This window comes from Puntigrus tetrazona, chromosome 9, assembly GCF_018831695.1.
Source record: "Puntigrus tetrazona isolate hp1 chromosome 9, ASM1883169v1, whole genome shotgun sequence".
NCBI lineage: Eukaryota > Metazoa > Chordata > Actinopteri > Cypriniformes > Cyprinidae > Puntigrus > Puntigrus tetrazona.
This window is the reverse complement of record NC_056707.1, coordinates 9,150,143-9,160,222: the sequence shown is the minus strand read 5'-3', so window position 1 is coordinate 9,160,222 and position 10,080 is coordinate 9,150,143. Positions and strand designations below refer to the sequence as shown.

General features: G+C 37.7%; 2 protein-coding genes across 4 annotated transcripts; one reads left to right on the top strand and one right to left on the bottom strand.

The window, feature by feature from the left end:
- Window positions 1-237: 237 nt before the first annotated feature.
- LOC122351827 (protein lifeguard 3) lies at window positions 238-4,178 on the bottom strand. Of its 2 annotated transcripts, none has more exons than XM_043249170.1 (12): window positions 3,974-4,172; window positions 3,430-3,680; window positions 3,071-3,147; window positions 2,900-2,964; window positions 2,749-2,802; window positions 2,508-2,558; window positions 2,383-2,422; window positions 2,267-2,304; window positions 2,086-2,173; window positions 1,703-1,798; window positions 1,004-1,057; window positions 238-591 (listed from the first exon to the last, which is right to left on the bottom strand). In XM_043249170.1, exons 2-12 carry the CDS (start codon window positions 3,668-3,670, stop codon window positions 442-444), a joined length of 954 nt encoding a protein of 317 aa, XP_043105105.1. In that variant the 5' UTR covers window positions 3,671-3,680; window positions 3,974-4,172; the 3' UTR covers window positions 238-441. The 2 variants fall into 2 exon arrangements, with proteins under 2 accessions (XP_043105105.1, XP_043105106.1); XM_043249171.1 differs by having other exon boundaries at window positions 464-591; window positions 1,707-1,798; window positions 3,974-4,178.
- A 764-nt stretch (window positions 4,179-4,942) lies between these two features.
- Window positions 4,943-10,031, top strand: gmppaa (GDP-mannose pyrophosphorylase Aa). Of its 2 annotated transcripts, XM_043249576.1 has the most exons (13): window positions 4,943-5,250; window positions 5,615-5,712; window positions 5,808-5,911; window positions 6,014-6,206; window positions 6,350-6,409; window positions 6,480-6,610; window positions 6,756-6,769; window positions 7,324-7,459; window positions 7,592-7,689; window positions 7,772-7,818; window positions 8,954-9,046; window positions 9,168-9,336; window positions 9,423-10,031. In XM_043249576.1, the coding sequence occupies exons 1-13, from the start codon at window positions 5,211-5,213 to the stop codon at window positions 9,521-9,523; spliced, it is 1,284 nt and encodes a 427-aa protein (XP_043105511.1). In that variant the 5' UTR covers window positions 4,943-5,210; the 3' UTR covers window positions 9,524-10,031. The 2 variants fall into 2 exon arrangements, with proteins under 2 accessions (XP_043105511.1, XP_043105512.1); XM_043249577.1 differs by lacking the exon at window positions 6,756-6,769 and having other exon boundaries at window positions 7,325-7,459.
- Window positions 10,032-10,080: the final 49 nt, after the last annotated feature.

The window sequence follows — 10,080 nt, the reverse complement described above, 5'->3', positions numbered from 1 at the left end:
AAAACTGTTGAAGTTTTAAATATTACATCGCTTACTGTTGTGTAATGCCGGTGTAGTTCATTTCCTGTTTTATAGCCAATAGTCATCATACATTTAGTAATAGTTTCTCTTCCGTTTTATTTCCCTTCGGGTTATAGGCTACACGTTGGTGATACACATATCAAATCACTGTTTTAGTACACGCTCACGCTTTTACAGTAGGCTCTTCAAAATGCAAATGAACAGGCGGGAACGTTATAAAAATAAAGTGCTTATTGTAAATAAAGTGACAGTCATTTATGGGCAACCTCTGTTTACCGACATTTAAAGCAACACCACAAAATCATTTAAATAACAGTAGTATCGCAGGTAATATTCGAGATCCATGTGATTGAAAAAGTCAAGATAAGCTCAAAGAAAGATCCGTTTCTGAGACAGACGGGCTCAAACGCATCCGTCTGTTTACTCGGAAGAGCTTCCTGTGATGTGCAGGAGGAAGATGAAGATCTGGACGATATCAACATAGAGCGAAAGAGCCCCGAAGACGTATTCCTCAGGGCTGATGCTGTTCGCTCGGTTTCCAATCAGCAGCTGAGTGTGGTAAGCCAAAAACTATAAAGACAAGCAACCACTGTGAAAAAACTGCTTCATTGTATTGAACGTTTTCTTCAGTAAAGTATATTTAAAAAAACTGCTTGCAGGTAATCCAATATAAAAAAAATACTACGTCAATTACTATGAATCACTTTATATTACTTTTTAAAGGTGATATATTTTAATTGTATTTCATTACAAATTAGCTTTTACATAAATGCACATGTAAGTTTCAGCAGAGATTATATTAAGTATTATTTACTAATAATGCGCGATTATGAATAATTATCTAACTTTGCAAATGGTTCCCATTCAATGCAAGTTGCGATTAAAATGTACTGTAATATATGTTTTATATTTAACTGTAAATAAGTTCACACGTATATTCTTTTAAAATATATTTCCCCATGATAATGTTTCATAAACTCACCAAAGTAAAGACTATTGCTCCACAAGCGGCATACAGCATATGCAGCCACGGCACCTGAGATCATTTCCAAAAAGACATGGTTTGTCAGCAATTCTGCCACATCCATCTCATGCTCATGTGTGAAATGTCCTTAAAATATGCAGCTGTCAAGACAGTTCTTGACTCAATCGTCCACAAATGATTTTTGACTCCACATCAATGCTCCAAGTCGCCCTAGTCTGAGTTTGAAACTTATTATAATATGTGGGCTGTCCTTATGACATTATAATAATACAGGAATACATTTTTTGGAGATGTATGTTCTTCAGGGCTCACACTCTTGAATTGTACATGACTATTTACATTACTTATCCAGCTATTCGTGATTTCATTTAATATCACACTTTTTACTCACATATTCACATTTTTAAAAATATTTACATTACTGCGATGTGTTTCTGCTGTTTTTAACAAACTAAAAAACAAGTCAAAATTATTTTCTACGTATGCATTAAAAATATCTTCTTTATTCTGTTATTAGTTTTTATTATTAGCACTCATTAAAATTATAATATTTAATACTTCCGAAATGTTCTGCTTTAAATGGACAATTTTTTTTATTAACTGGAAGTGCTAACATATTAACATATTAGCGGCGCTGCTTTAAATCGCCAAATTATTTGCAATGACTTGAAATAATGACGTAATGGCCTCACTTACATACTGGAAAGAGAGTACGACGGACGTGATAATGCCAGTCACCAAAAGAACCACGCAAAGAGCGCAGAGCAGGCCTGTGCAGGAGGTGAAGTCGACCTGTTCAAACACAGAAAATGCGGCTTTATTTCAAAAGAAACCTCGGTAGAAGTCGCAGGACTAGAAATGAATGTAAAATGGGGAGAAAATATTGATCCATCAAAAAGCAGGACGCACAAAAAACTGTTTTGTCTCAAGCAAAGCATGAGACGTTTACCAGTAAGCCATGAATGTTTAAAAAGAGACAGACGATCATTGTAATCAAATACAATGGGGTTATTTTACACAGACGACAAAGTGGCATTCACCAGCGACCAGTCGAAGGGTGTTGCCGGAGCAGGTCTTACCTTGGTCTGAAAACAGAAGATTGTGACGATTATACACACTATTGCCGTGATCCCCAGGGCCAGGAACACTGCTTTGGTGTCGAAATAACTGTAAATAACGGCAGACGGCAAAACCATGCTTATCTGACGCTCAAAACCGATCATACTCGGTGTGTTAAAATCATGCATTTTTTAGTCTTACCTTGATATTGTTCCTGTCATGTAAGACAACGTGAGCGTCTGTGGAGAACGGCAAAAAAGATTCGGTCAATTACTATGAAGAATTTAACGGGAAAGCTAAATGCAATCATCACTTACAAAAATGAAAAGGAGTATTAAATTCCACGGATGACGCCTCCTAAAAAAAAACAAGTCAGGATTGCGATTATTAAACAAATATTCTGGTGCTTATAATGTAAATAGTTAAAGGCGACTGAGCTCACCTCGGCCCCTCGCAGCAAACCAGCATGAGGTAAGTAACAAGATACACCGGGCTGTAAAAAAAAAAATAATAATTCAGTAGGGATGCATACAATTTATCAAAAGTGACAGTAACGACATTACTGAATAGAAATAGATAAAAAGTACCACAGCATCCACAAGCGACCAATCAGCACATTAGAATGAATAAAAAACTTAAAAGAAACATTTCGATTTGTCGGATATGACAGTAAAATGACTCACAATGATGCCCAATAAATGGCAGGATTCTGGACCACGAAAAGACGCACGGGTTCACTGTGAGACGAGGGATGTAATGTTAAATTGTATGTATGATGCACTGCTCACAGCGGTTCGTGAATGCTCAGCTGTCGTGTGAATTTATCATACTCACACAAACGCAAACACTGCAATGATTGAAGTAGTGATTAACAGCTGCACGGCTAAAATAAGGTAAACCTGGCACAAAAACAACCACAAGCCATGAAGTTTTGATCATTGCGTTGGTACTATATACTTAAAAATCTGTAGCACTAGTTCTGTCTTAAAATAAAAGTCTCAATACCTTTCTAATGAAGGCATGTCGGACACTCATGCTGTCCCATATGCCAGTCGAAGACATGTCCTCTGCATCTCCTGCAACTAAACGATAAACACATCTGATCCTTATTAAACTTATACCCCTTAAAGACATTTGGACAACTATGCCTGATTTATGCCAGACTCGATCACCTAACAAGAGCGTGTGGTTTCCGAATTAAAAGCTGATCTGTTTCATTCATAAAGCATTTAAAGTAAATAGCACTATGCTATTTAAGTCTATGCAACAGTTTGCTGGAAAGAAACATGATTTTTACAACCAAATAGATACACTAGAGTAGTAATAGTTACACTTTGTGATTTACGTGAGAACTTGGTTCTTACTTAGGTTTGAGGGAAATATCCCTGGTGTTACGAAAGAAGGCATCATAGATGGCATTGCTGAAGGGCAGTATCCAGGGCCCTGCCAATGGCCCGCCTGGGGATGTGTGCCAGGCTGCCCGGGGCCCGTGTACACCCCTGGCTGGGCTGGATATCCGTAGGGAGGGTATGGATAGCTTCCATGCTGCTGCTGCTGCTGCTGTCTTGACTCTTCGTAACTTGGAGGGGGATCTGCCTTTGACATTGTGATGTCCCTGAAACACAAGACACACGAATAAAATTCTTGAATATTTAAATCAAGAATGAATATGTATATTAACACGCTTTTAACATTTCCCTGTTTACACACACACGGGTTATTATACAAAGCATTCCAAGAAGACAGACTCGGTGGGTTATTATACTAAATAAGCACGTGGAGCTGTGTTAACCAACACAGTTACACTTTATTGTCACTTTAAACAAATGCCCTGTCGTTACTTGTTTTGCCAGTGTGACATCAGGGTAATTATGTTTATTGTAAATTAATAAGTAGTATTTCGCTTACCACGTTTGCCGCGTCCTCAGCAAAGGGACTGAATGAAACGAGAGCGCGCAGAACGAACTTGCTCCGCTCCGCCTGAATAGCGCGGCTCGTGATGAAGCGAAGAGCGCGAGGTCCGCACTGGAGCGCTCTGATTGGCGGGAGCCAGGCAACACCGCTGAGGTCTCGCGCCGTCTCCGGTTTCCAGGTTCTGTCCTCACTGGACTGCGCTCGGTGACCTATCTATTTCCCGAATTAGTCATTTTAGCAAAATACTGTTCTCTGTGAGCGCTGTTCGGTATTCGAAATTATATTAACTATTTTTTTTTGCCGACCTGAAGAGATAAACATTTGTATTATCATACGGCTTTACACAAACTCTCTTATTCACACAATTCGTATTCAACAAGTACAGAGACATTTGTTAGTTGCTTATTATTAGTTAATTATGTTGTAGTAAAACAAGTCGACCAACAGACGGCGCTGAAACATAAAATATAGGCTATAATTAGGTTATCAATGCAATATTATTGAACGCATGACAATCTCTAAGATACAGTTTGATCGGTGCGCTCTTTATCTTTGGTTTTTATACACTTTAAATGTTTTTAATCTAAATATATTTTTAAGGAAATATACGATTGAAATAATAAAACGAAAAATAATAATATTATAGATTAAATGTTTATACTTCTGAAAAAAAATTGATGTATTTAACTTTCTTGTAATTCTGCGTTGAATTGAAGTCTGAGGTGCCCCACAGAGAAATGCTCTGAATGCTTTTTATGACGTCCAAGTGAAGCCTTCTTAAGTCCGATCAATATGAAACATTTGTTTACACATCATTCAGACTCAGAAAGGTGAGAAAGCGCACAGGCCACGATCATTGCATTTTATGTCAGAAGTACTGTATATCTTACAGTTTATTTGTCCTTAAGTAAATAGAATAGTAGGGAGTTGAGTGACTTTTATTTTGAAAATAAAAAGCAACAACCTTCCAGTACTTCCGGAACTGTCAACGCGTGAACTCATTAGATTAGATATAAACTGCTGTCATGTTGTTTGATTTGGAATTGGGTAGATAAACAAATATTTTCTTTGTATTTTTTGCACGTTAAAACCAAACATGGAATGACATTTATGCATCAAATCGATTTACTGAAGGCTCACTGATCGACCTCAGCTTACATCAACATCAGCTGTATTTTTAGAGCTTTTGGATTTTGGGGCATAATTATATATATAATAAGAACAAGTAATCATGCTGAAAGCTGTTATTCTTATCGGAGGTCCTCAAAAAGGTGGGTAAATGCCCCTCAGACTCGTGTCAGTGGTGCAGATTGACAAATCAACATTTTGTACGTTCTGCCATATTTACACCTATATTGTTTTAAAATATTTATGTGTGTAAAAATACCAGTTTGGTAATCTGATGCAACTTGGTTATATTTTAAATACCGTTGATAATGTTATGCAAAACTCCAAGCTGTCTTGAATAAATACAATGACAGGACATGCGAAGCAGCAAATAAAATAAATTGTGTGAAATTAGATTTCCTTTAATTGAAGAAATATGCTTTCTTTGAAGAAACACTGTCATCATTGGACGTCAAATGTACCCTAAATTATGGAAAGTCTGATTTTGTTTTCCTGCTGTTCACACAGGCACCCGGTTTCGTCCTCTGTCTTTCGAGGTGCCCAAACCTCTGTTTCCAGTGGCTGGAGTGCCAATGCTACAACATCACATTGAAGCCTGCTCTAAGGTACATTTTCAGTTCATATAGAGACATTTGATGAACTTCTCTATAGGTGGAGGATGTGCATGTTTAAAATGTTTGATGGGTTTTTTTTGCTTTAGCTTCCAAATATGAAGGAGATCTTGCTTATTGGCTTTTATCAGCCCAATGAAGAACTAAACAGATTTTTGTCATGCGCCCAACAAGACTTCAAAATATCAATACGGTAAGCTACTTTATTATATCTTCATTATGTCATATTTGTATTTATTGTTTTTAAAGTCGGAAGAGGCTTTTGTTTCAATGAATTGTCTGAAATCACCCTTAGATACCTTCAGGAGTACGCTGCTCTGGGCACTGGAGGAGGAATTTACCATTTCAGAGATCAGATTCTGTCTGGCAGTCCAGAAGCATTTTTTGTCATGAATGCTGACGTGTGCTCAGAGTTTCCTCTTCCAGAGATGCTGGACTTCCAGAAGGAGCATGGAGACGCTTACAGCTTTGTCATCCTTGGTACCACGGTTAGGAGCTCTTGTGTTTGTGTATCAAACCATTAGGAAAGACACAAGCCACAGGCCGCTTATAAAAAAAGATTCTAGCCTATTTTTTATTTGAGTTTTATTTCAATGTTGTGGCGCTTGAACGTCAAATCTGATTGTTTCAGGCTAACAGAAAACAGTCCCTGAACTACGGCTGCATTGTTGAGAATGAACAAACTGATGAGGTAATCGAGATTATTTTAATACTTGAATCAATAACAGATATGATCACAACTGTTTTATTGTGTCCTCCAGGTCTTGCATTATGTCGAAAAGCCCAGCACCTTCGTGAGTGACATAATCAACTGTGGGATATACCTGTTCACTCCGGAGATATTCCAGCACATTGGAGAGGTTTTCCAGAAGAACCAACAGGACATGCTCTTGTGAGTGGGACAAATCCTGTAGGGTTCTTGAGTGGAAGCGCATGCATACATAATCCTTATCTTTTTCCTTGGTTCTCCTCATTTATCTTTTCATCTCTTAACTCCCTCCTGTCTGCCACCATTCTGTTTCCTGTTCCATGATCAGATATTACGATGAGGGTAAGTGTGAACTTGTGGTCTGGTTTGGATGTAGAATGAGGAAGAGCAAGTGTGATGTAGATTTTGCAGTGAGCTCGCCTACTTGAGTGATCTGTCAGCTAGAATCACGTCAGCATGCTGTAGTGCGATGATAACAACACGGCGCATATGTTGCGATAACATCACAATTATTGATTCGAAGCAAAAAAAAGTATTCTGTATGCTAGAAAAAACATTGATGGCTTGAACAAAGACTTCAATTCGTGGAAAATGAAGGGAATTTTTAGTTACGGAACCTGACTGCATTTTACTCAGTATTCTACTAAAAAAATACAATGCATTTTGAAAGTTAAATACATTGCAAATGCCATTTAGTTTTTAACCCTCTGCATCTTTAGGATTTTCCCTTTATTTTCACTCATTTGTTTTTGTTGAAGTTGTCTTTCCTAATTTTGTGTTTGTCCATTATAGTGCCATTTTATACCATCCTCTGTCCCGGGTCGTTGAAAATTCTCTTCATATCACTAGAGGGTGCAATTAAGGTTTTATTTGGTACTGTGTGGTTGTGTTCTGTAGAGAGGAGCAGTCCAACGGCTGGCACCGGGCAGAGGTGATCCGTCTGGAGCAGGACATCTTTACGGCGCTGGCAGGCCAAGGCAAATTATATGTGTACAAAACAGACCTCTTCTGGAGCCAAATCAAATCTGCAGGGTTAGTTGTTGACATATGCTCTTTAGTTACAATTAAGCACTGATTATGTTGCAGTATTTTCTCTGTAACCACGTTTGATTTTGTGTGCATGATTGTAGTTAATGTTAATGTTATGCTCCCCTCTTTCTTCAGATCTGCGATCTATGCGAGCCGTTTGTATCTTAGCCAGTATCACACAACACATCCAGAGAGGTTAGCTACTAATAGAGAAGGAGGGCCAAAGACCAGAGGTAAATGCTTAGTGGAAGAATACATTTTGTTTTTCTGAAGGAGCTCTTTATACAGGCATTCTAATGCTTTTTTTTGTTTCAGGACATGTTTATATACATCCAACTGCCAATATAGATCCAACTGCTGTGGTAAGTGTTTCTTGATATCAATATTTAGAGTTCCTGAACAATAATTTGCAATGTATTAAACTTCTGCAATGGGACGCTTCTGCATGAAAAACTATGTTATGCAGAAGATTTGAAAAACGCTAGCAATCAGGATTTGATTTGAGCACAAGTATGTTTGGTTATGATATTAACGTAGCATTATTTTACTTGTGTAGATAGAATATACAAACAGTGCCACGTTATTTTTTTTAAATAATTAAAAGAGAAAAGTAGTTGAGAAAAGAAAAAGAATAGAAGACAAGTAAAAATAAAACAAGTAGAATAGAGAGTTCTAGTGTTAGAGGGTTAGATGTGTCTTTAGATGTTTCTTGAAGATGGCTAAAGATTCAGCTAATCTGATCAAGTTGGGCAGGTCATTCGTCCAGCTATGAACAGTTAATAAAAAAAGTCTGTAAAAGTGATTTTGTGGCAATTTGGGATGGCACTATAAAGGTGAAATGAACTCAGGCAGAGCTAGTTCTATAGGCAAACATCAGTGCCTTGAATTGTACACAAGCAGCTTTTGGTACCCAGTGGATCTTTCTTATAAGGAAAATTTGCAGGACCAGGAAGTTTAGCAATGTGGTCTGTGAAATTCAGTTGATCATCAATCAGAATTGATTTGAAAAAGAAGGTTGTCTGGCTACCTTGCAAGGTGTTATGGTTGATGTACCTAGCAGGATGGAGAAATTGTCATAAAGTGTCGGGTTGGCTAACACCACAAACAGTTCTGTCTGTTGGTTCTTAATCCAGCAGTAAATTTAATAAGCTAGTCTGGTCCATCTGACACGTCGGACTCTGCATTACTCTGAGAAAGAACATAAATATGGTCGACAAAAACAAGTATACAAAGTCAGAGTTGTAGAATGTTAGACATGCTAAGATGCAAGCAGCTATCATTGGATCATCAGAATGAAATGAGAGGTCGAGCTGAGTGTCATCAGCATAGCAGTGATATAAAAAGCCATGTTTTTGAATGTCATATAGATACGGAGCAGAAATGGTCCAAGAACTGAGCCCTGGGGCATCCCAGTAGCTACAGTAGATGTTGCGACTTGGAGAACTAACCCCTCCAAGATACCTTAAAGGACCAATGTTGTTTCTTTTCTTTTTTTAGTTAGGTCCAAATGTGTCCATAGGAACAGGCGTAACGATCGGTGCAGGAGTTCGCGTAAGGGAGTCCATCATCCTCCACGGTGCTACTTTACAGGTGAGTTTATGCTTTTAACCGGTGGAGCAGAACATTCAATATCTTTCCATTATAGCTTTTTGCATTTATAACCAATTACTCAACACCAAATAATATATTATATATACCGTGTGTTCTGTAGGATCACAGCTGTGTGTTGAACAGTATTGTGGGTTGGGGCAGCACCATTGGCAAATGGTCCAGAGTAGAAGGGACCCCTAGTGACCCGAATCCTAATGACCCATATGCCAAAATTGACAGCGAGACACTGTTCAGAGATGGAAAACTAACACCGTCCATTACAATTCTAGGTAATTTTATAAAACATCATTATGAATATGTATTTGAAAGTGATTAATCTAATGTGACTTCTCACTGGTTCTCTCCATCTCATCAGGCTGTAATGTAAATATCCCATCGGAGGTCATCATACTCAACTCCATCGTCCTGCCACATAAAGACCTCAACAGAAGCTTCAAAAACCAGATCATATTATAGGTTCAATCATTTGTACCTGTCAGTCTTATTTAAATAAAACAGGTATTTGAAAATGATGGATGAATCATCTGAAGATTCAGTGGCATTTGTGTTGATGTCTGCTACTGTAATTTGCATTTACCATTGTACAGTGTTACAGTGTAGAATGTCTTTGTCAAACTGTTTCTGAAATGACTTGAAATTAATTTTATTTACAGCTTGTTGGCTCCCTCTTGCCAGTGAAACGTCAAAGATATTCAAAAAAAGCTGCTGTTTATTTGTGCAGTCTGTTACTATTTGTTCTTACAGCATTTAACTTGCCATGAAAAAAACAAAAATGAAGACAAATGGTAAAATCTTGTAATTGGATACAAGTTGTGTTGGTAATTGTTTTAAATAATTGATGTTTCTGTGACTGCTCGCTGTATGAAAGCTGAGTGCAGTGCAAGAGTCAGACGTCTGCAATAAATTATATTTTGATTAAGTCACAAAAGGTAATAAAGTAATTTACTGCTGCCCTTGTAGAAAATCACAGTGTCTGTATTTATGGTTATACAGCTACAAGACCATTCATTATT